At 44.6% G+C, this 24,724-nt stretch overlaps 2 protein-coding genes and 1 pseudogene across 12 annotated transcripts in view; 2 read left to right on the top strand and 1 right to left on the bottom strand.

The window, feature by feature from the left end:
- Window positions 1–3,614, bottom strand: part of AZIN1 (antizyme inhibitor 1) — a 30,948-nt gene extending 27,334 nt beyond the window's left edge. For all 10 annotated transcript variants that reach the window (XM_086336239.1, XM_086336234.1, XM_086336236.1 and 7 more), the window contains exon 1: window positions 3,241–3,614. The gene's annotated coding sequence lies outside the window, so the exon portion shown is untranslated. The remainder of the gene's footprint in view (window positions 1–3,240) is intronic.
- Window positions 3,433–8,836, top strand: LOC147359162 (uncharacterized). The gene is made up of 3 exons (XM_086336244.1): window positions 3,433–4,305; window positions 4,993–5,113; window positions 7,552–8,836. Exon 1 carries the CDS (start codon window positions 3,433–3,435, stop codon window positions 4,087–4,089), a length of 657 nt encoding a protein of 218 aa, XP_086192370.1. The 3' UTR covers window positions 4,090–4,305; window positions 4,993–5,113; window positions 7,552–8,836.
- Window positions 8,837–18,319: 9,483 nt separating this feature from the next.
- Window positions 18,320–19,545, top strand: LOC147359163 (large ribosomal subunit protein eL8 pseudogene; annotated as a pseudogene). Its single transcript, XR_015140570.1, has one exon. The product of XR_015140570.1 is annotated as a large ribosomal subunit protein eL8 pseudogene (transcript).
- The last annotated feature ends 5,179 nt before the right edge of the window (window positions 19,546–24,724 follow it).

Genomic DNA, 24,724 nt, shown 5'->3' on the forward strand with positions numbered 1-24,724 from the left:
AAAACTCCAAAACCCCAGACTAATCATGAGAAAAATTATCAAACAAATTCAAATGGGGGACATTTTATTGGATATTTGGCTGGTACTTCTCTAGACTGTCAAAGACATGACAACTAAATGCAATGTGGCACCTGAGATTGGCCTCTACACAGAAAGGACACTAAAAACTGGTGAAATCCTAAGAAAATCTCGAGTTTAGGTGGTAGGCATCTGGTCCCGTCACTTCATGGCAAATAGATGGGGAAACAGTGGAAACAGCGTCAGACTTTATTTTGGGGGGCTCCAAAATCACTGCAGATGGTGACTGCAGCCATGAAATCAAAAGACGCTTACTCCTTGGAAGGAAAGTTATGACCAACCTAGACAGCATATTAAAAAGCAGAGACATTACTTTGCCAACAAAGGTCCGTCTAATCAAGGCTATGGTTTTTCCAGTGGTCTTATTGTATGGACGTGAGAGTTGGACTATAAATAAAGCTGAGCACCAAAGAATTGATGCTTTTGAACTGTGGTGTTGGAGAAGACTCTTGGGAGTCCCTTGGACTGCAAGGAGATCCAACCAGTCCATCCTAAAGGAGATCAGTTCTGAGTGTTCACTGGAAGGACTGATACTGAAACTCCAATACTTTGGCCACATGATGTGAAGAGCTGACTCATTTGAAAAGACCCTGATGCTGGCAAAGATTGAGGGCAGGAGAAGGGGACGACAGAGGATGAAATGGTTGGATGGCATTACCGACTCAATGGACATGAGTTTGGGTAAACTCCTGGAGTTGGTGATGGACAGGGAGGCCTGGCACGCTGCAGTCCATGAGGTCGCAAAGTGTCGGACAGGACTGGCCGACTGAACTGAACTGAATGTATCAAAGTCAGTTTCTTAATTTTGACAAAGGTACCACCTCTTATAAGGTAAACTAGGTGAGAAGTATGAAGTAATAACTGTATTATCTTTGTAACTTTTCCACAAATCTGTAATTATTCCAAAATAAAGTTGTTTAAAGAAAAAAAAAAGGCAAGGTATTCATATAATGGACTACTATTCGGCAGTTAAAAGGAACAATTTACTGGTGAGTGCACTATGGATGAATATCAAAAACACTCTGAGTTAAAGAAACCTTTCACACAATATATAGTTTCATTTATATGGAAGTTCTAGAATAAACTTCCATAATAACTAATCTATGGTTAATAAAAAGAACAGTGAACGCCTTTGTGGGTAGTAAGGGATGAAGCTTAAAGGGGCAAAAGAGAAGTTTCTGGGTTTGATGGCACTTTTCTCATCTTTGATAAAGGTTTGTATTACACAGCTGTATTTTTGTCAAAACTCGTCAAAGGGTATATTCAAGACATGTGCATTTTGCTGTTATGTAAAATTTACCCGATTTTTAAGAAATACTTAAACAGTGTTAGACTAATGATATGTGCATACTGAAGTTGGAGGGGTAAAGTGTTCTGGTGTCTCCAACTTACTTTGAAATACACAGAATAAAGATTGATAAATGAATAGAGCAATTACAAGCAAAGCAAAATGTTAATCGTTTACTGAATCCAGGTGAGGGTACAATTCTTTCACTCCTTCTATATGTTTGAAAATGTTTAAGTCAAACCTGAGTGGCAAGAGGGACGGCACTGATTACTTGATTACGGTACCTTTCACTACCACCTATGACCATCAGGAGCCTATATCTTTCCCACTAAACTCTTCAGGGCTTATTTGCCTTCATAACCAGTATCTGCACTCTCCTATATTTGTAAAAGAAATCAACGGGTTGGCAGGGCTCTGCCCTATAGTCATTCGCCGTATTTCTGCCAGGCTCATCTGTAACAACCTTTCCTCATCACATATCGACTCTCTCCCTTGAGCCTTCAGGTTCCCATCCAAGCTGGAGGCTGAAGGGTGGAAACACGACTGGACACAAAATATCTTACTGTGTCCACGATGCAACCACAAAATCCCGTTAAACCTGCTAAAATATCATGGGGCCGTTAACAGTGCGCCCGACCTTTTCAGGCTGCCGAACCAGTAGCTTAGCCTAAGAAACACACGTTTCAGATATACTCTGGGTAAGGCTGTTAAAACACCACCGTTGGTGGAAACTGTTAGCCGCTCAGTCGCGTCCGACTCTTAGCGACCCCAAGGACTGTAGCCCGCCAGGCTCCTCTGTCCATAGGGATTCTCCAGGCAAGAATACTGGAGTAGGTTGCCATTTCCTTCTCCAGGGGATCTTCCCGACCCAGGGATCGAACCTGGGTTGCCTGCATTGCAAGGCAAATTCTTGACCCGTCTGAGCAACCAGGGAAGTACTGAAACACCACCGTTAACTGCCAAAATAGTACTTGATAAGCCATCCAAGCCTACTGCTCTCCCTCTCTCGGCCCAGGAATCGTGGCGCGGACGGGAAAACGAAGCCATCGTGACTAATTCTTGGGCTCCAGGAGGCGGCCCGGGGTGAGTGAAGGCGACTCGGCCCAATCGCCAGCGCCGCAGGGGGCGGGGCGGCAGCCCCGAGGCTTCCAGAAGGGGCCAAAGGCCTCTTGCTCGCTACCTGACACCGGGTTTCCCCGCCGCCAGGCCCCTTAGCGGCGTCAACTTTCCTCCGGCAGAGAGGGGAGGGCCGCGCTGTCCGCACCCTCAGGCACCCGTCCTCCCCCGGCAGCTGTCACAGGAGGCCGGCGCCGGGCCCGCCCCACTCCATTCATAACCTAAGGCCGCGGCGGTTGCAGCCAGCCGCGCCGCCAGCCCAGGATCCCGAGACGAAGGCGCGGCGCGGCGCCGCTCAGGGCCGGGCGGCGGCACCAGGGCCCCTCGGGGCTGCAGCCCGGCCCCCTCCCCGGAAACAGCAATGCACCACGGGAGCGGGGTGGGGGCCGCCTGCCGCCGGGAGGCGACGCCGAGCCCCGCGGCGGCGAGACCCCCGAGCGCGCCCCCAAGTCCACACACACACACACGCACACGCCCCCTCGCCCCAACCGCGGCCGCTCCGGGCTCGGCTCGGCGGCCACCCGAGGCGCGCCAGCCGCCCCAGCCCGCCGCGCCGCCGCCGAGCCACCGGCCGCCGCCGCCACACACGCCGCCAGCCGCCATGTTCGAGGTGGCCGGCCGCGGGGACGCTGCAGGGGAATGCCGGCCGGTCGGCGGGGCCCAGCCTGAGGCGGCCGACAGCTCCCCGAGGCCGACCCACCCCCGGCGCCCCGCGCCCCGGCCCCGGCCCAGCCCGCGCCCCTAGGGTCACTACTCACGTGAGATAACGGCCCAAAGAGTCGGGTAAAGCGTCTTCTCTTTTTCGGCGGAATTTTTAAAGAGGGATGTGGTTACCTTGAGCAGAAATACCCAAGGCGGCCTGGGCCATAGGCTGCGGGGACGACGTGGGGGGGAAAGCGCGGCACCGACACCAGCTGTGCAGCAGCGGCGGCGGCGGCCGAGGGAGAGAAATGGAACAACGGCACGGGCAGAGGAAGAAGAAAGGCGAGAGGGCTGGGTGCGGAGAGGATTCGGCCTCGTCACACCGCAGAGCCGGAGAGCGAGAAAGGATGAGAAGAGGCGGAGAAGGCGGAGGGAAAAAAAAAAAGAAAAAAGGAAACACACAGCAACCCAGCAAAGAGCCAGCGAGTGTGGGAAGGCGGCGCCGGCAACGCCAGGCTTTATATCGAGGGGCGGGGCTTGGTGACGTCACAGCCAGCCGCGCGAGCCGGACGGCGCGGGGCCGCGGCGCGGAGAGGAGGGAAGCGGGCGGAAGAGAGAGGGGGCCGGCTCAGGGCGAGCCGAAGGGGGCGGGGCGGGGCGACCCCGCGGTGCAGGTGCCTGTCTCCCCCGCCCCCAGCCCTAGGCCACTTCCCGCCCTCCGCCGCTTCCCCGGCCGGTGGAGGGCCCGCTGCGCGGACGTGGGCGGGCGGGGGAGAAGGGAGGTGACCTGGACAGAGCTCGGCGTCGCCCGCGCCCCCGACGCCCGGGCGCCTGCGCTCACGCCCGAGGCGGGCCGGGGCGCTTTGGGAGCTGGGCCCGGCGGCCGCGGCGCCAAGCGCGGTCCGGGCCCGAAGCTGGCGCGACGCCTGCACTGCCTGGAACCTGCTCTGCCTGGAAGAGGGTGAAAGAGAGGGGCCACCCCCGGAGCTTCCCGCCCCCCTACCTTCTCGAGAGCTCTCCGCTTTGTGCGGCCTCTGTAGGCTACGCCTGGGGACTGCCCTCCCGGGGTGAAGCTTCAGCCCCCGCGGGATGCGGCGCTCCTTTTTTTGGAAGCGAGTTCCTAAGGGCCAAAACGGCTCGGCCCAGTGTTCGGGTGGTTGCAGGGGCTCGTGACCGCGTGGGTATGTCCCCAGTGTTCGCACGTTGCAGTGTGGTGCAGTAGGGATTTTTTTTTTTTTTAAGGCGTGTGGCTTTTATGTCTTTCTTTTTAGAAGGGTTGAGGCCGGCCGACCCGGTCCTTATTCATGAAGGACCTGTATTGGAGAGGGCATTACCGACGTTACAAGGGCACAGTACTTCAATTCCCTGCGTCTCATTGCGCGGTCATTTTAATTTTACAACTCCAGAGCAAACTTTTTTTTACTGGGGAACCTAGGACGACCTACATGGCTTTTAGTTTATTCTCATGTTTTTAAAATGTCTTCGCGCTCCCCATCAGAAACCCTGAGTCCTCCCGTGCTAATGTCTTGCAACTCAGACGCAACGGCACAAATGAAATATATATTGACACACACTCCAAAATCTTTGCGATAAAGACTGAGACTTTTTTCCACTGGCATTTCCCGACCATCTGTTTACTCTACAAAGTAGAGTGGTTTTTTTGTAGCAACTGTGGTTGCTACAAATCAGATATGAAAGAGAGAGCTTCCCTGGGTAAGAAGGTAGCAATGCTGAATATAGGTTCTGAGGTGAAAGTACTAGGTAAAAACTAGAGGCTGTGGACGCTGTTCCTGATTTCATATTTCCATATTTCACTGTGCTGTCTCTTGGTTTTCTCTTTCATTCCTTAAAAATTCTTTTCGTTTCAGAACATTTACAAGCACTGCACTTTACTGGACCCCCTGCTGGAGGGAAGAAGGCCAGAAATGAATACACTTGGAATCTTGATAACAGTCTAGCAGGGGAACTAAGACTACATCAAATAACTAGGTAATTGTTGTAAACAGATAAAATGCTGTGTGGAATCCAGTGAAAGGGGGAAATAACCGCAGCTCAGTGAGAGAAAGGCTACTGGAGAAAGGTAGAGATTTTGAGAGCAGACACTCCAGACATGGGAAATAAGTGACTTTGAGAGCAGATATTCCAGGCAAGGGAACTACTTTAAGAAAAGGCACAGAAATGGGCCAGTTCAAAGAACTGTGAACTAGCTTTCTGGCTCCAACATAGGTACGATTGCAAATGAGATTGAAAAGGAGGGTGAGGTGAAATGTAGGGATCATAGCTTGGATTTCATTTCGGTACCGTTTAATTGGGGACATGATATACTCAAAGATTTTTTTTAAGATTTCTCTAGCATCAATGGGATTGAAAATAGAAAGTTTGGAAGAGAGGAAACCATGAAGGCGACTGTTATATAGTTAAGAGAAGCAGGAAATGTGGAATAGAAGAGAGGAAGGCATAGATGAAGGCATAGAGAGAGAAGGGATAATTTTGAATGTTAAGGGAGAGGAAGTGAAGTGAAGCCGCTCCGTCGTGTCTGACTCTTTGCAACCCCACCAACTGTAGCCTGTCAGATTTCTCCATCCATGGGATTTCCCAGGCAAGAATATTGGAGTGGGTTGCCATTTCCTTCTCCAGGGGATCTTCCCGACCCAGGGATCGAACCTGGGTCTCCAGTACTGCAGGCAGACTCTTTACCATCTGAGCTATAAGGAAATCGAAGTGAGAGGAGAAGTTATCACATGATTTGGGGATATGAAACTAATCAACAGGGAGAATTCTGGAGTCACAAATGGAGAGAGAAATAGAATGTCCCAGTTTTGGGGGGAAGACTATGAGCCTTCTTTGAGCGTAGTCCAAGCTGTCGATAGGATATTCATGTAAAAATGGTCCAAAGGCCCCTGAAAACACAGAGATCTGGAGCCCTTTTGGCTGTAAATTTGGGACCCTCTCCTTTAGACATGGTAATTAAGGAAATGTTAAGGTCTAAAGGAACAGGGATCTAAGCACTGGACTTAGAGAAATGACAGAGAGGAGAGAAAGAGGACCAGCCCAAGAGTAGGAGAAGAATCACAGTAGTGTGAGGTCCAAGCCATTCATGGAGGGTGTTCCAAGATGGAATGAATGATCGGAATGTCATATTCCTGAAAGGGATTCTTCTGATTTGGGAAAATGGCATGTCATCGGTAAACTCCAAACTCATGTTAAGAAGTTTGGATTCTTAGCCAAAAATGTTTGTCATAAGAGTGAATTGAATTTTAGAAAAGGGGAGAGTGTAAGGGTGAGAAGAAAAGGGACTATATATTTGTGGCAGGGAGAAAACTTGGAAAGCTATTATAAGGATCCAGTAGGAGAATGATAAGGGCCTGAAAAGAAGTTATGCATGACCTTTAACTGAATAATTTCAGTGCAGTGAGAGGTACAGACGCATGGCAGAGTTTCGAGTCAAGAGAAACTGAGATGAAGTCAGCGAATGTCCACTCTTTCAACTGGACTAAACCCTACTCCATCATTGTTTATACAGTGAAGCAACTCAACAATTTATTATTCAAACTATGTACTCTCACAATTAGTATTTGTGTATTCAAATCTAAATCATACTAGCTTTGATTGCATACAACAGAGCCTTAAAAACTACTGCAATGAACTAGACAGCATAGTAACTTTAACAGAATGATAGCTGCCTAATGAGAACAGCGTGTTTAATTGTGTTTCGGGTTTGAGGTTTGGGGTTTTTTGCCAAGTCAGGTTACTCATACACAAATCACAGGTAGTGCCAGAGAAAGTATTATTATTAAATAGAGAGCCTTAAGATAAAATAATACCATTCACACTTAGATCATCCTAGTTTATTGATTCAAACTTGTTTGCTTTTGTGCCAATAGATGTAAAAGACTGAATGAATTAGATCGTTGATAAAGACAAGTCACTCAAAAAACAATGGGTAACCCTAAAATTATCAGCCTATAATAGAGACATCTTGTAGTCACATATGTAAATGTGACAAACAGTCCAATGGTAATTGAGCATGAAAATCATAATTTAATTGGAATGTTTGAAAAGAGCTTAATAAGAATTTTTATTGTGATACCATGCAGGGCCCTGAGCCTTTCTGTGTCCCTCATTTCTTTGATTATGGAAAACAGCCTTCATTTAGCCTCCATAACCTTGCCTTAGTGTGCAGGAGGCAGATTCAAGCTGTTGTTAATTAAGGAAGGGAGGGGAATGCAAGACCAGGGAGAAATAGTCAAGAGTAGCCTTGGGGCAAGGTCTTATTTTCCCATCAATGGATATGAGTGAGTGAGTGAAAGTCGCTGTCCTGTCCGACTCTTCGAAACCTCATGGACTATAGAGTCCATGGAATTCTCCAGGCCAAAATACTGGAGTGGGTAGCCTCCAGGGATCAACCCAGGTCTCTCACATTGCAGTTGGATTCTTTACCAGCTGAGCCACAAGAGAAACCCATCAATGGATATACACAGCAATATCTTCAAGCTATTTTGTAGAAACTGAAATCCCTTCCGGGAGGGAGAAGTTACCGATATGTAAACCCCAGACCTGTTGGACTTGAAGGTGGATCGTGCCGACTCCTAGTTAGCTCACTGCCAGCCCATCAGAAGAATGTCCACAAGCTGATCATGCTCTCTTTGAATAATTACTATAAAAGTTGTCACTATTTTCCCCAAGTTGGGACACCTAGTTTGGAGGGCATGAGCCCGCTGTGTCCCTCTTTGCCTGGCAAAGCAATTAGCCTAACTTTTCTGCTTCACCCAAAACTCTGTCTCTGAGGTTTGATTCAGCACCAGTGTACAGAGAAGCTGAGCTTTTGTCACCAACTGCTAAGATACATTCTTAGAGTACACTTTATTTTATAGAAAACCAAAATATATAGGTTTTGAATAGTTGACACATTCACACTTTTTCAGTTGTCCACCACATCTTTTTGTACACTGATAATCTTCCATGAAAGCAACTTGCTTATCAGGAATCTGGCACTGTGTCTTTTATAGACTAGTAAAAATCCAAAATCACTGCAGATGGTGGCTGCAGCCGTGAAATTAAAAGACACTTGCTCCTGGGAAGAAAAGCTATGACCAACCTAGACAGCATATTAAAAAGCAGAGACATTACTTTGCCAACAAAGGTCCAATACTCAAAGGTATGGTTTTTCCAGTAGTCACAGTTAGATGTGAGAGTTGGGCTATAAAGAAAGCTGAGCGCTCAAGAACTGATGCTTTTGAACTGTGGTATTGGAGACGACTCTTTAAGAGTCCCTTGGACTGCAAGGAGATCCAACCAGTCCATCTTTAAGGAGATCAGTCCTGAGTGTTCATTGGAAGGACTGATGCTGAAGCTGAAACTCCAATACTTTGGCCACCTGATGCAAAGAACTGACTCATTGGAAAAGATCCTGATGCTGGGAAGGATTGAAGGTGGAGGAGAAGAGGACAACAGAGGATGAGATGGTTGGATGGCATCACCGACTCGATGGACATGAGTTTAAGCAAGCTCTGGGAGTTGGTGATGGACAGGGAAGCCTGGTGAGCTGCAGTCCATGGGGTCTCAAAGAGTTGGACACGACTGAGCGACTGAACTGACTGAACTGAACTGAAAAATGAGTAATTAATCATTTACTTGCTTTGTAAATTTCTTTGGGAAGACAGAGTTCAGATTATGTACCATTCTCTCTTCAAATAGAATTGATATATGCTATCCTTTGTTTGCTAAGCATCTGTTGTTATAATCTCTTAAGAGTTGTAATTCCTTTACCTAGGTTGATTTTCACCTCCAATGAGGACTCACTTAATTTGGAAGGAGACTTTATTGTCATGTTTTTGTTTTCTCACAAAATTTAGGGATCAGGTCAGTAGGGTTTTGTGGCATCCCAAAACAGGCATCCTGCATTCCAGCACTGGTATCTTTGATATCACCCAAGTCTTTGTCCTTTGAGTTTCTCCAGTGGCTCAGAAATAAAGAATTCGCCTGCAGTGCAGAAGCCACAGCTTCTATCCCTGGGTTGGGAGGATCCCCTGGAGGAGGGCATGGCAACCCACCCCAATATTCTTGCTTGGAGAATCCCGTGGACACAGGAGCCTGGCGGCTACAGTTCAGAGAGTTGCAAAGAGTTGGACAAGACTGAAGCGACTTAGCACACACATGCATATCGTTGTCCACAGGATAATTTGAACTATACAGTGGTAAGCATGGCAAGCAAAGGATCATAGAGTCCAGACACAAACCCAGTTTAAGGGAAAGAATTTCTATTTTCATGTCAGTGGCTATGTATGTCATTAGACACAGGTCAGTGTATCTCCCAAGTGATTCTGGGTGGTTTCTAAGATAAGCAAGTCATAAGCTGTACACTAACATCTTTTATTACTTTGAGAAATAACAAACTATTCACCGTTAATTTAAGAGGACTGTTTTGAAACCCATAATAAAGGGCAAAGCAGTAATCCAGTTTTACAAATTAAATGAAACACACATGACTAGAATAATCAATGGGCTGACACATGAGTTTGCTCCCTCATATCTTCCTCTAATCTTTGGGAGTTAGGAAATCCTTGGAAAATTAATCTCATTTTCACTTTACTGTCAGGTGTTATCTGATAAGTGTTTTGTTTGTTGGGTAATACATAGCAAGATAGGCTTGTCTCCAAACAACTGCCTGGCAGATACCCTAAACTTTTTGGTACAGGTCATAGAAAATAGGAGCTCTGAAATGTATTTTTGTCCAATTTAATTATGATATGCTCTATTTTTTAAAATAAATAGCCTAGGTGCTGCCACATAAGCACCTAAATGATTGTTAATAGTGGTAACTGCAGGCTACATTTTGTTCCTTTGTCATTTAAAATTTGAACTTTTGCAAGTTCTGTGATAAACATCTATGGCTATTTAAATTCGCTCTACCTAATACTAATGAAAAGGAGAAAAACTCATGCCATAAAAACAAAAAAAGATTAGTTGCTTCTTTACTAAAATAGGGAGAAGAAACATAAATGGTTTGATTTCACAAAAATAACTAATATTTTTGTGTCATTCAACCATCTGTAACAACCTTCATTGTTGCTAGTAGTAATTTGAAAACCTTCTTTCATCTTGGTCCTTCTTAGCTAAGTCATTTAATTTTAAGCCACTGCTTTTATTTTTTTTAATCTTTTGGCTGCAGTGAATGGCTTGCAGAATCTTAGTTCCCTGACCAGGGTTAGAAGCCATGCTCTTGTGCTCACAGGGTCCTAACCACTGGGCCACCAGGGAAGCCCTGCTGAAACCATTTACCACAGACTGGGACTTGAACCCCTGTGCTGGGACTTGAACCCACATGGCTGGGACTTGAACCCAAGCCAAAACCCTGCTTGGGACTTGAACCCACGTGGCTGGCACTCAAACCCAGCCAAAATCCACAGCACCTAGTTTCAGGTCCTCAGGTTCTTGATGTCTCATCACAGAAGGCACTGAAAGCACAGTACCTGAAACCACAGTAGGTACTGAAACCACAGGTACTAAAACCACAGTACCTGGTTTCAGGAAGCTCAGGTTCTTGATGTCTCATCACAGAAGGAATTTAGTGAGAGACAAAGTGATAGGTAAGAAGTGGATTTATTTAGATTCAGAGAGAAGCACACTCCAGACAGTGTGGGCCATCGCAGAGGGCAAGTGTGGCCGCGAAATGTGGCATGGTTAATTTTTATAGGCTGGGTAATTTCATACGCTAATAACTGGGAGGATTATTTTAACTATTTTTGGGAACGGATGGAGATTTCCAGGATTTTGGTCACCACCCACTCCTTGGTCTTGGCACCTCTGGGTGTGTCATTTCACTTGCTGATTGAGGATCAAGATTGAGTCTTGTCTGCTGTCTTTGTCCCATTAGATTCTAATCAGTTTATATTGTGTCCTTGGGCTGTGTCATTCTTTTGAAAGTTGTGCTCTGCCCTCTTCCCTCCTGTTACACCACCTCCATTGCTTACAGAAAATGTATTCCTCATTCCTTTGGGAGAACATCTTCCCTGCCATACCCTGAGCTCTGCTGGGCACTACTATCTTTTCAACCCTCTGACTTCCTGGGACGCAGTAACTGGTTTACAGGTTGATAGATTCTCACCCTATCTTGATTGTAGAGGCAGCTCAATAACGATTGGTACATATTTGATTCAGACCTTGGTTGGAAGAAGGAGGAGTGGATGAGGGAATCATTTCTTCTGTTGTGATCTCATGACAGTATGAACCAGGAGCTGCTGGCACAAAAGTCCTAGGAGAAAGCAATGTGAGAAAATGAAGCCACCGCTCATCTTGAAAAAGGAATAGTCAACAATCCAGTTGTCCCATTTTTCTTGTTCTTCAGCTATACCAACAGAAAAATTTGTTTTTTCTTGCCTAAGTTCCAACTAGTTTTCTCTTAGTTGCAACCAAGAATCCTGGCTTACACAAAAGAATGAAAAGAAAAGATCTTCATTTAGAGTCCAAGAATCAATCGCATAAGTACAAGACAGGAGAGACCTGATTGTTGATTATCTAAATACTACCTAAAAAAATAAAAAGAAATGCTAAAAGATAGTTGACCACAACTGGCCATGAACCAATAAGGCATGGGTTGAATTGCTAAAAACAAACCCAAAACTAAAAACACCTGAATACAATAATTTGGGACATTGAATAAGTTAATGCATTGACAAATTACAGGTCAGAAGGAAGGTAACAGTTTGGTTTACTGTTTTGGTCAGAAAATAGTAAATTTGGGAAGGGAAGGTTTTACTGTTATAAAGTTCTAGCTAGCATAATATACAGGAGAATGAAAACTGGATAGTTTGGAGGATAACCATAAAAATGGAGGCTTCCCAGATGTCGCTACTGGTAAAAAACCCACCTGCCAATGCAGGAGACATCAGGGATGCCGGTTCAATCCCTGCGTCGGGAAGATCCCCTGGAGGAGGGCATGGCAACCCACTCCAGTATTCTTGCCTGGAGAACCCCATGGACAGAGGAGCCTGGCGGGCTGCAGTCCCTAGGGTTGCAAAGAGTCGGACACGACTGAAGCAACACAGCACAGCACAGCACAGCCAAAAAGATGAGGAGGTCTAGACAACAGCATACTAATAGGAGTGATAAAAATGTTAGACTCCAGAGAGACCCCAAGTCTCTTGTGCCAAGTGAGGATACAAGAAGTCTGCCCCCTGAAACGGAGCCATCAGCCAACCATGTTGGCACCCTGATCTGAGACTTCCAACCTTCAGCACTGTGAAAAATAAAGTTTTGTTGCTTGTCCATTTTATGATATTCTGTTATTAACAGTCCCCATGGAATTAACCTAACATTTTCTATAGATCTGTTCTGAGCCAGGCATTGTATAGGCATTAAATTTAATAGTCAAATATAGTTTAAAAAATGGGAAAATCAGAGGGAGGTTGGAAAAACAGAAAAGCAAACAGCTATGATTTTTTTATATACCGGGTGCCAGGCACTACTCTAAAGTCCCTTATATTATCATTTAATTCTTCAATAAGTTTCTCAGGTAGGTCTTACTATGCCCATTTTACAAATTAAAAAACAGAAGTACAGGGACTTCCCTGGTGGTCCAGTGGTTAAGAGTACACCTTGCGATGAAGGGAATGCAGGTTCCATCCCTGGTCAGGGAACTAAGATCCCACATTCCAAGGGGCAACCAAGCCCCCAGGCTGAAACTAGAGGGAACAACGGGCCGAAACAAAAGTCCCATGTGCTGCAACTGAGACCCGACACAGACTAAATAAATAACTAAATATTAAAAAAAATAACAAACACTGGAAGTATAGTGAGATTATGTAACTTGCTCAAGGTGACGCAGCTAAAAAAGAAAATGTCCAGCTTCATATCCAAAGATGTCTAATGCCCTAGACCCATCTTCAGGCTGCTTAATTACATTGCCTCTTTGACTCATCTGTAAATATGTCACCTCTACACATGGACAAGAGAAACCACAGTGTCAGTCCAGACAGCAGAGCTAGGTCCAGTGGGTTCCCTTGGCTATGTTCTACCTCATTCCTAGCCTTGAGTTTCTAAGAGGTTTGGTTTGTGCCTTTCTATGGCCCCTTTAGATTCTTGTCTTATGTTATTGTAATTATTTTCTGAACTTTGCCAACAGGGTATTAAGTTTCTTTATGGCAAGCATTTTATTCTTTTTTCTTTAATCTGATGGAACACTCAGCACAGTGCCTTGAACGTAGACCTCTGATTACTTCCTAACAACATACTAACTGGCAGTGCCCTGGGTTGTCTCATGGCGCAAAAGGCTGTCTTGTGACTGGACTAGCTCGGAGATACAGATGGGATTCTGCCCTGGGAGGATATTGGAGAAAAGGGACCTCTTAGACACTTCCTTTAATGACAAAGTAAAAGTGAACATATTCATTACTACTCATTAAATATTATTTTTTAAAAACCAGCAAAATTTAGCATTACTTTAACTTTAAATATGATGGTTACATATTAACATATAAAGAAGTTCTATTTCTTTATAATGCTTTATTTACTCGTACTAAAATTAGGATGTGTTTTATCTGTGATTAGCCATTACTGATTCCTTCTCTTTTCCAAGAAAATCAGTAGTCTGCAATAGAGGAGGAAGAAAAGAAAATGCCTGTCTAATTTGAGAGAACTGAATAGTAGGGGTTTTTTGTTTGTTTGTTTTATTTTGTTTAATTTTAAATGGTAGTCATAAAGTAGAGATAAGCTGTCCAAGAAAAACTGGGGTGTGTTTTTTTACTTGTGTGCCTAATTACCAAAAAAAGAGTGTTTGCTTTTCAAAGAAAGTGAAAGAATGGAAAATGTGGGTTTACTATAATAGTATAACATCAAGAATGCTTAAAAAAAAAGTCAGTCATTGTTCTTTGTGCACAGAAACAATGGTGCTTAACAGCACCATTGATTCCTAAATCAAATTTCCAGCTGCCAACCCTTGAGTGGAAGATTGCTTAACACAGAGGGTCTGTGTTGTGGCATGCCTCTTACTTCCCAGGCACTGTACCCACTGGCAGCAGAGTTATATGACTATCAAACACTGGGATCCAACATTTGGTGGCTAATACCACAGTAAAATGATGATCCAAGCCTTTTAGTTGTTAGAGAACAATGGTCATAAAAAGTAAAATCAATATTCTTCAAATATGAAGAGCTGGCATTACTTAGGGCCTCTGATCACTGCTTGTTCTGCCCTCTGGTTGCTTTGGTCTGGGGAGTCAGATTGGATTGGACCAAAGCTTGGGTGATCAGAGAGCCCCGAAAAGTACTCCAGACTTGCAGGGAAGAACCAGGACTACGTATTCTACAGTGACAGCTCTAGTCATGAGGAGAGAAGTCCTTGGAAAAGCTCCTTGGCTTCTGTCATTTTTGCCACTTTGGGAAACTGCCAAACCAGCTTACTTGACATTCAGTCACACATAGAGAATGTGTAGGTGAAGAAAGCAAGAAGGCACTAGAATGTGTCAACCTTGAGGGCCTCCAAAGTTCACAGAATTAGTAAAGTCAACAATGAAAAACAAAACTAGAATTTCAGTTTTATTGTAAGAGTAATAGCATTGAAAATGGGAGGATAGCCTTTGTATTTTTCCCAAGAGCATATTAATTGTAACCTTAAGAAAATTTCTGAACTATTGCAGGCAAGTTTTTCAGTTGCACAGTGTTGCTTCAGCAACAATCCTTCCAATGAATATTGAGGGTTGATTTCCTTTAGGATTGGCTGGTTTGATCTCCTTGCTGTCCAAGGAACTCTCAAGAGTCTTCTCTAGGATCATACTTCGAAACCATCAATTCTTTGGCGTTCAGCCTTCCTTTTTAGTCCAGCTATCACCAGATGAACTCCTGCTTATCCTTTAAGAATAATGCAAGCATAATTTTTCCTGTGGAAATTTCTGTGGCTTTTCCTTTTAGGCAAAATTGCCTTCTTTGTGCACCACCTGTGCCTGTGCCTACCTCAGTGGATTCAATATTTATTGAGTCGCCAACTTGGGTGAACCAGCTACAATAGTAGAAAACAGTCTAAGAATATAACTGTTAGATATTATGGCAGGCAGTCACTAAAACAGCCTCCAATAATCCTGCCTCCTAGTATTCACACCCTTATATTACCCTTCCCCCTTAACTTGTTTCTATGAATAGAATTTGGCAGAAGTGATGAGATGTTAGCTCTGAGATTCGGTTGTAAGAGACTGGGACCATCTCTCATTCACTTACTTTCAGAGACAAGTTAGTTGCCATGTTGTAAGTGACCTTATAGAGAAGCCTACATAGTAAGATAACATTGTCCCAGCTAACAGCTAGGGACCAGAGGCCATGTGAGTGATCTTGGAAGAAGATTCCCCAGCTCTCCCAACCCCCTTCTATTAAGCCTTGATATGACTGCAGTCTGAGACCCAGAGGTCAATAAATTGTCAAGTTCCTATAGCTAACAAATAGCAAAGCCAAAATTCCTGTCTCTCATCTACCTCTTGATTCAATTCTCTGCTGTCTTCCCTGTGTCTTTAGTCTCCTCTTCTCTTCCCACTTTCTGTCCTCTGCCTTGGATAATTTATTCATTCCTACAGAATTATTTGACAGGTATATGCCTATGGCTCCAACATTGTTGTGACTAGTTTTGATCTGTCATTAAAAATGCATCTATGAATGGTCAACTGCCTCTAGGACACCTTTTCTAGGATATCCTCTGTTATCTCAAACTCAAGATTTCCTTATCTGTAAAACATGAAACTTAGTTGTTCCATGTGGTTAACTGCAAAGTCTCACTTAGCTGTAAAATTCAAATGAATCTAGGTCCCAAACTAAATTAATCACCATCCATTCCATCCCACTAAACGGATCCTCCTCTTTCATGTCTCCCCTGCCCAGGCTTGAAAACTTTCAGTTCCTTCTTTTCTTTATTTCTCCCATATATAAAACAAGTTCTGTTCATCTTTATTTTGAAATTATTATTATCTCTTCATATTAGATAACTGCAAAATCTGTGGCAAATCTAATTTTTCCTGTCCCAATCCACTTAGTGTAGCTATTTCTTATACTGAGTGAGTGAGTGCTCAGTCGTGTCTGACTCTTTGTGACCCCATGGACTGTAGCCCACCAGGATCCTCTGTTCATGGGATTTTCCAGGCAAGAATACTAGAGTGGGTTGCCATTTCTTACGCCAGGGGATCTTTCCGACCCAAGGATCGAACCCACTCCTCTTGCACCCCCTGCATTGGCAGGTGGATTCTTTACCACTGTGCCCTCTGGGAAGTCCATTTGATGTACTAATCTTCCTTAGATGCTGTTTTCGTGGTAAAAAACTCAAAATGAAACTTTCTTACCAATCCTGTCTTGACTCCTCTGCTGGCTTATAAAGCTCTTCAGAATCTAGCCCCACCCTTGAGAGCCAGTGTCTAATCCCCCACACAAACCTGCAACTTCAGTCTGTCTGGTTTGCTCATGTCTGCCTCTGGGACTTTGTACTGTTGTTTTATTGTCTACCCAAATTGTACTGTCCCAGCTGAAGTCCAATATCCTGTTTGGATCCCAGGAGACCTGTTTCACTGTTACTGAACTTGACATCACAGGTCTTGCTGGGCCTTAAAGGCCTATTCCTCATTGAACTATGCTATTCCCATACCACATAAATGCCAAAATGTTAATGCCTCCTGTCACCCATCTTATCCTGTGCACTGGTCCCCAGGCTGCCTGGTGCCTTCCCACACTCATTCCCCAGCTGCTCCTTTCCTTCTCACATTTTTCTGTTTTCTCTGGAACCCCCACTTCATGATGAACAAATCCTTCCACATCCCCAGTCTGCCTCCCATTCCTGCCTTGACTGAACCCTTATAAGAACTTATAAGAACATAGCCTCCCTTGCCTCAGTCTTGAATGGAGAGGTGTTTACCAAGCCTCACATACTTCTGGGTTGGGAGGTGGGATTTCCCGGCTCACCAGTATTACTGCCAGACTAAAGAAGAGATGAAGCCAGCTGGCCCACACATACCCCTACCCATGTGTCACATAATACCTTCCTGCCACTCCCACGATGATTTTTTTTTTTTTAAGGGACTTAGGTCATTGTCCTCTTTTCCTCAGTTATAGTTCCTGTATCATAGCTTTTCAAAAAGCTTTCAGTATTCTCTTTAAAAAGATACCATTGACATAATAATAAAATTCCCCTATAATCCCAGCTGTCCCCACCCGACTCCGGGGATGACCACCATCCCTAGCTGGGCGTGTATCCTTCTGAAGTTGCAGTCTTTTGGCTGTGCTGGGTCTTTGTTGCTGCGTGGGCTTCCTCTCGTTGTGGTGAACGGGGGCTACTCTTTAGCTCCTTGTTGCGATGGCGTCTCTTGTTGTGGGGCACAGGCTCCAGGGAGCGAGGGCCTTAGCAGTTGTGGCACACAGGTTCAGTAGTTGCGGGCTCTAGAGCACAGGCTCGATTGTTGTGGCACACGGGCTTAAGTTTCTCTGCAGCGTGTGGAATCTTTCCAGATCAGGGATGGAACCCATGTCTCTTTCGTTGGCAGCTGGGTTCTTTACCACTGAGCCACCAGGAAAGCTCCTGAAGTTGCCGTCTTGAATTACCTTGTGAAGTCAGGGTCTTTGTAGATAAGCTTTGGATCACCTTATCCATTTTTACTGCCTAACTCCAGGGGCCCTCACCAGCTCTAAACTATACAGTACTGGGGCCTTTAATCCCAACATTCCTCCCTCTGATCACAACCTCCTTTACCTTCCAGCTGCCTCATGCCACATACATACCTGCTCTTCAGATATAATTGCCCAATCTTTTTTTTTTAAATTGAGCTCAAATTCACATAGGATATAATTAACCATTTAAAAGTATAAATTTCGTGTGTAATGCTGTGTAAATACTGTGTAAATACAAAAATGCTGTGTAAATACTACCCAAAGCAATCTGCAGATTCAAATGTAATTGCTATCAGTCTCAATGACTTTTTTTTGACAGAAATAGAAAAATCCATCCTAAAATTCGTATGGAATCTCAAGAGAATAGCAAAAAAAAAAAAAAAACCTTGAAAAATAACAAAATTGAAGGACTCACACCTCTGGATTTCAAAACTTAACTACAAAGTTGCAATAATCAAAACAATATGGTACTGGCGTAGGACAGACATACAGACCAGTGGAAGAGAATAGAGAGCCCAGAAAGAATGATTTTTAACAAAGGTGCCAAGATCATTCAATGAGAAAAGGACAGTCTCTTTAACAAATGGTGCTAAGAAAACTGTACATCTATACGCAAAAGAATGCAGTTGGACCTTACTTTATCCCATAGACAAAATTAGCTCAAGGGCTCTCCACTAGGATGCCGGGGGGAAAGAAGGCTGAGGGGCAAAAGATAGACCAGGCCCCTGCTGTCGTGAAGAATCAGGAGGCTGAGAAAGTGAACTGGACATCCAGCCCCAAAGGGACCTCACCCGCTTCATAAAGTGACCCTGCTGCATTCTGCTGCAGTGACATGTAGTACCTTATATAAGCGGCTGAGAGTGCCTCCTGTGATTAATTCAATTCAGCCAGGTCTTGGACTGCCAGACAGCTACTTAAGCTAGCCCACAAGTGCAGACCAGAGATGAAGTAAGAGAGGAAGCATAAGTTGCTGGCCTCAGCCGAGACAAAAACTGCAGGCCAAGGGGACGTCCCCACTAAGAGCCACCTATCTTTTGAGCAGACTTTGATACTGTCCCCACCTTGGAGGAGAGCAAGAAGGCTCAGCTGGTGGTGGTTGCCCATGACATGCATCCCATTGAACTGGTGGGTTTCCTGCCTGCCCTGTGTTGTAAGATGGGGGTTCCCTCCTGTATCATCAAGGAGAAGGACAGGTTGGGTAGGGTGTGTGGTCCACAGGAAGACCTGCACAGTTGCCTTCACACAAGTCAACTCGCAAGACAAGGGCACTCTGGCTAAGCTGGTGGAAGCCATCAGGACCAGTTATAATGACAGAAATGATGAGATCTGCCATCACTGGGGAGGCAACTTCCTTGGTCCAAAGTCAGTGGACATTGTGTTATTTTGTGTCATATCCAACTCTTTTGCAACCCCAGGGACTGTAGCCCACCAGGCTTCTCTATCCATGGGATTCTCCAGGCAAAGATACTAGAGTGTGTTGCCATTTCTTTCTCCAGGGGATCTTCCCATCCCAGGGATTGAACCCGCCTCTCCTGTATTGCAGGAGGATTCTTTACCGCTGAGCCACCAGGAAAGCCCATTGCCAAGCTGGAAAAGGCTACATAGAAGTAATAAAAATTCTCATTCAGTCAAAACAAACAAACACAAATTAGTCAAATGGATCAAAGACCTGAATGTAAAATTTAAAACTAAAAAAAGAAAAACTTAAAGAAAAATTAGGAAAAATCTTCATGGCAATGGATTTAGCAGTGGTTTCTTGCATATGACAACAAAAAAACAGGAAAAAAAAATAAAAACACACAGACAAATTTGAAAATTAAAAACTTTTGTGCATCAAAAGACACTATCAACAGAATAAAAATTAACTCACAAAATGGTAGGAAATGTTTGCAGATTATATATCTAATAAAGGATTCATATCCAGAATTTACAGATAATATTTTAAAAGAAAAATCTTGTCATACTGTTTTTGTGAGCTAAAAGATGATTAAAATATAAATGTTTAACTCTCCTGTTATATACTTTTCTGTATGTGTGTGTGTGTATGTTATAAAATATATAGAGGGAATTCCCTGGGGGTCCAGTGGTTGGAACTTGGCACAAGTGCCAAGTCCCTGGTTCAATCCCTGGTTGGAGAAGTAAGATCCAGCAAGCATCATGGCACAACCAAAAATCAACCAGTTAATTAAATTAATTAAATATGTATGTAGAGAAAGGCATATATAAGCTATATTATATACACACAGAGAGAGATTGTAAATTTCATGAGATTTGGTTAATCCTAAACATTTTCCCCATGGGTTTGGTGTATAGTCTTGTCCCACAGGAAATTTTCAATATATTAATTATTTTTAATTGAATGAAGGAGAGAAAAAGTACTGTATTTAATTCTTCCATTACCAGTAGTATGTTTTTCTAAAAGTCAGAGGCAATCATGCCATTCCTTGCTCAGAATTCTTGCATGACTTCCGTCCCAGTGCCTCCAGAGTTGAGTGTGGACTGGTTACCTGGTGGACAACTTCCCCTCATCTACTCTCGGCCATCCTCTCCCCCTCGCCCTCAGCACTGTATGAAGATGGAGAGAAGGTCTTTGGCCTCAGAACCCTTGATAAGATAGTGGCAATAGGCGCCACCTCAAGGACTGCTGAAAGGACTAAGTGAGGCAACATCTGAAAATGTCTGGCATACGCTTGAGAACAGTCAGCTCATGCTGGCTTCTTTTTCTCCCTCCTGCACCCTGCTCTTCAGCCACATGAAAGCTTTTGCCCTCTCAGAACACACGTAGTTTCACTCCTCCAATTATCCTTTCCCACTGCTTCACGTGTGTCCTCCTGACCTCTGCCACCTCACTCTGTAAAAATGTAATGAGCACTTCAAGACATATTTTAAACAGCACTTACTCAGGGAAAGTTTGCTGCCTCCCCTGTGCGTGTTCCTGCTCAATCGTGTCTGACTCTTTGTGACCCCATGGAGTGAAGCTCACCAGGCTCCTCTGTCCATGGGATTTCCCAGGCAAGAATACCGCAGTGGGTTGCCATTTCCTCTTCTGGGGGATCTTCCCAGGCCCAGGATCGAATCCATATCTCTTGCATCTCCTGCATTGGCAGGTAGATTCCTTACCACTGGGAAGATTCCTTGCCTGGGAAGCCCCTGGCTCCCCCAGGAGTTATAAAACTGCCAGAGAGGAGGAAAAGCTTAACTCTACCCTGGTCTAACAATGAGATTGACGTAAAACAGGAGAACAAGATAAAATAATATCTTAACTTGTACATATGGAAACCCCACATCCAGGAAAGGTTGAGACAGAAACACAGAATGAGGCATAAAGGAGCTGAGCAATGGAATAGGAACTTCCAAGGAGAGGAGGGAGTTTCCAGGATGATAAGAAGAGTACATGGCTGGGAATTAGTTGTCTACTCTGCCATATAGATAGGGCCACTTAGATAAAATTTATCTTGGTAATAACTGTTTTTCTGGGAAAAAATCCCCGATTTTAATTCTAGGTAGTTAAGTGGAGAAGGAAATGGCAACCCACTCCAGTGTTCTTGCCTGGAGAATCCCATGGATGGAGAAGCCTGGTAGGCTGCAGTCCATGGGGTCTCGCAGAGTCGGACAAACTGAAGCGACTTAGCAGCTACAGCAGCAGCAGCAGGTAGTTAAGGGAGGGGCAGTAGTTTCTCCTGAGCCTGCAAGGTCTCTATTGCCTTTGGTGCAAAATAATCCACATGCCAAAGTAGCACACCTTAAAGAAAGGCTGTCATTAACCCCTACAATCCTTTTTTATGCTTCCATGTACTTTTGTAAGTTTCTTAAAAGTTTTTAAAGAGGCTTTCATAGACTGTCTTGTGTTACAGTTATTTGTGGCCATATCTTATGGACATATACATCTATCTTCGGAGCCCAAAATGATATTAAGATGAATTGTTTGGTTGTTTTTTTGACTGCGCCATGTGGCTTGTGGAATGTTAGTTCTCTGCCCAGGGATTGAACCCAGGCTCTCGGCAGTGAATGTGTGGGTTCCTAACCACTGGACTGCCAGGGAATTCCCTTGAAACGATTTTTTTTTTTGGACCAGGAAATTTGGGTCTTCTATTTCATAACCGAAATACATCATAATATCACCCCAAGTACAAGTCTCCCTATAAATAGTTCCTTTCTTTATGTGATAACATCCAGCCAGGCAATTTAGCACCCTTGCCACCCACAGCTCTCCGGATGATAGAGCTGCATGAGATAACGTAAGATCATGGGACTGCTAGGGAGGTGGAGGTGGGGAAACGCACAGCTGATTGGACCTGGGATGGCACACACCGGAACCAGCAGGAACAAACCCAGTCATTTGCTCAGAAATGACTTGTGTGGCCAGGTTCTCTCTCAGAAGAGCCAGGCTAGTCCCTTTCTCCCTGAGGAACTTCAGTGGGTGTTTTTAGTTGAATCTGGATCCTGGAGCTTAGTGGCCATGGGGGAGGTTCAGGGTGAACAGCAAAATGGTGAAGGGAAAATGGAGGAAGGTGAAAGCTGGTGCAGAAGCAGGGACAAAGAGACATAGGGAAGAGCTACCCTGCTTCTCAGGGCTCCTCAGTTCTCTGGCCAATGTGAATGAAGCCGAGCAACAGTTTGCTTTCTGTCCTTGGGGCCTGTGAGATCTCTGTGTACTCTTAGTGAAGTGGTGAAGTGAAGGTGTTAGTCATTCAGTCGTGTCCGACTCTTTGTGACCCTGTGGACCGTAGCCCACCAGGGTCCTCTGTCCATGGAATTCTCCAGGCAAGAATACTGGAGTGGGTAGCCATTCCCTTCTTCAGGAGATCTTCCTGACCCAGGGATTGAACCCAGGTCGCCTGGTCTCTAGGCGATTCCTTACCATCTGAGCCACCTGGAAAGCCTGTATACTTTTAGTAAGTACCCCTTTTTACCTCAGTTAGATAGATGCTTCTTACAGTCACCCACATCCTGGCTACAAAAAGGAAGTTGTTTTGCTGAACTAACTCCACCCTGTAATGTGTCCAGTCACCTGAATTTATATCTATCTTTGACCCTCTCTTTTAGCTCATTATGACTTCGGGGAAATTTTATGCTCACTCTGTGTCTCCATTTCTTTAACAGGTAAAATGTAATAACTTCATATCGTGTTTTACCACTTAACAAAAACTTTCTATACATTCTCTCATGTGAATTTTTTTAAAGTTCTTAGAATACAGACAAGGCATTTTTCTTTATGTTTTACAGACTTTCCCAAGATCTCTATCTACTCAGGTCACTGTCAACTTTACCTCAGATAATACAGGTATTTTTAAAAAGGATAATAAATTGAAGATTGAGTGAATGAATACATTCTAGATCTCTTCTGTAAGAATACTTGATGAAAAAAACCTCCCAAGTCATTAGAGGCAATAGTGACTTCGTATTCTACTTTTATGAGTCCCGTTTCAAAGTATACTGATACTGAGTTCAGTATTTGGACTGCCAGATTGAAAGCTTGTGGTTGTGATGAAGTGCTCTATTTCTAAAAATATGTGTAATATTCCTACCTGTGGCACGTGCTTCATGAAGGATTCGTTACCATCTGGAAATTTAATTTCGAGGCCATAGGCTTCAGACCTTACCTGGACCCATGAACAATACCTGGTACTTTCCCACTTTAAAAATATGCTATTACGGGTCACAAAGAACTTTCAGTACTAGGATGATGCCACATGGTCCTGTTCCCCAGAACTTCCTCACGGGATCCCCGAGGCCACAGATACAGCCTGACCAGGTCCCACCACAGACAAGCTTCTTGCTCTCCGTACTCCCCGCCAAGGCTGCCTGTCAGGCTGGTTCTGCTCAGACCTCTCTCAGCCCCCATGTGGCTTAGGGGAAGCCGACTATGATGCTCCTCAGAGCTGCCTGCGCTGTTCCACTCAGAGCCCTGCTAAGTCACCACCCTCTCCTTCCAGCTGTGGCCACCAGACCACATGGCTTCTTTCTCAATTCAGCCCCAAAGAGAAGAGAACGTTATGCAAACTAGGTGCGAGCACAGAAAACCCAACCCCCTTCCTCCCTCACACCAAAAAGCACACGGAGGGCTTCTTATGTAATACAGGGATTAACCAACACAGCGTGTTGTAATTGCACCCACCTGAAAAAGACATTACTTTGCCAAAAAGGTTCATCTAGTCAAGGCTATGGTTTTTCCTGTGGTCATGTATGGATGTCAGAGTTGGACTGTGAAGAAGGCTGAGTGCCGAAGAATTGATGCTTTTGAACTGTGGTGTTGGAGAAGACTCTTGAGAGTCCCTTGGACTGCAAGGAGATCCAACCAGTCCATTCTAAAGGAGATTGGTCCTGGGTGTTCATTGGAAGGACTGATGCTGAAGCTGAAACTCCAATACTTTGGCCACCTCATGTGAAGAGTTGACTCATTGGAAAAGACTCTGATGCTGGGAGGGATTGGGGGCAGGAGGAGAAGGGGATGACAGAGGATGAGATGGCTGGATGGCGTCACTGACTCGATGGACGTGAGTCTGAGTGAACTCTGGGAGTTGGTGATGGACAGGGAGGCCTGGTGTGCTGCGATTCATGGGGTCGCAAAGAGTCGGACACGACTGAGCGAGGATCTGATCTGAAAAAGAGAGGGAAGGAGAAACCAGTTTGGAGTTGGTTCACAGCTGAAAGGGCTGACCCTCGGTGGCACCTGTTCAATATGGTTCCAAAGAAACACCAAGTATGTGGATTGGAAGAGAGCCTAACTTTCTGCTCTTTTGCTGTGATGTGTAACAATGTTAGTAACACTGACATATACCATGTTAATTCCTTTATGAACATTCTTCATATATTAGCCTTTAACATAGTGTCTGTCACAAATGTGTTCAATGAATGACAGCTATAGAAGTAGTAGTAGTATATTATGTTATTATATTGTATATATATTATTATTGCAGTACCCGTAGTAGTGTCTTCAGTTCAGTTCAATCACTCAGTCATGTCCGA

Source organism: Bos grunniens, chromosome 14 (genome assembly GCF_055505025.1).
Source record: "Bos grunniens cultivar Pamir isolate PY7600 chromosome 14, Bosgru_T2T1.0, whole genome shotgun sequence".
Taxonomy (NCBI): domain Eukaryota; kingdom Metazoa; phylum Chordata; class Mammalia; order Artiodactyla; family Bovidae; genus Bos; species Bos grunniens.

What these genes read in the sequence shown, in the direction of transcription:
- LOC147359162 (XM_086336244.1), top strand. Translation starts at nt 3,433, where the DNA reads ATGGAACAACGGCACGGGCAGAGGAAGAAGAAAGGCGAGAGGGCTGGG.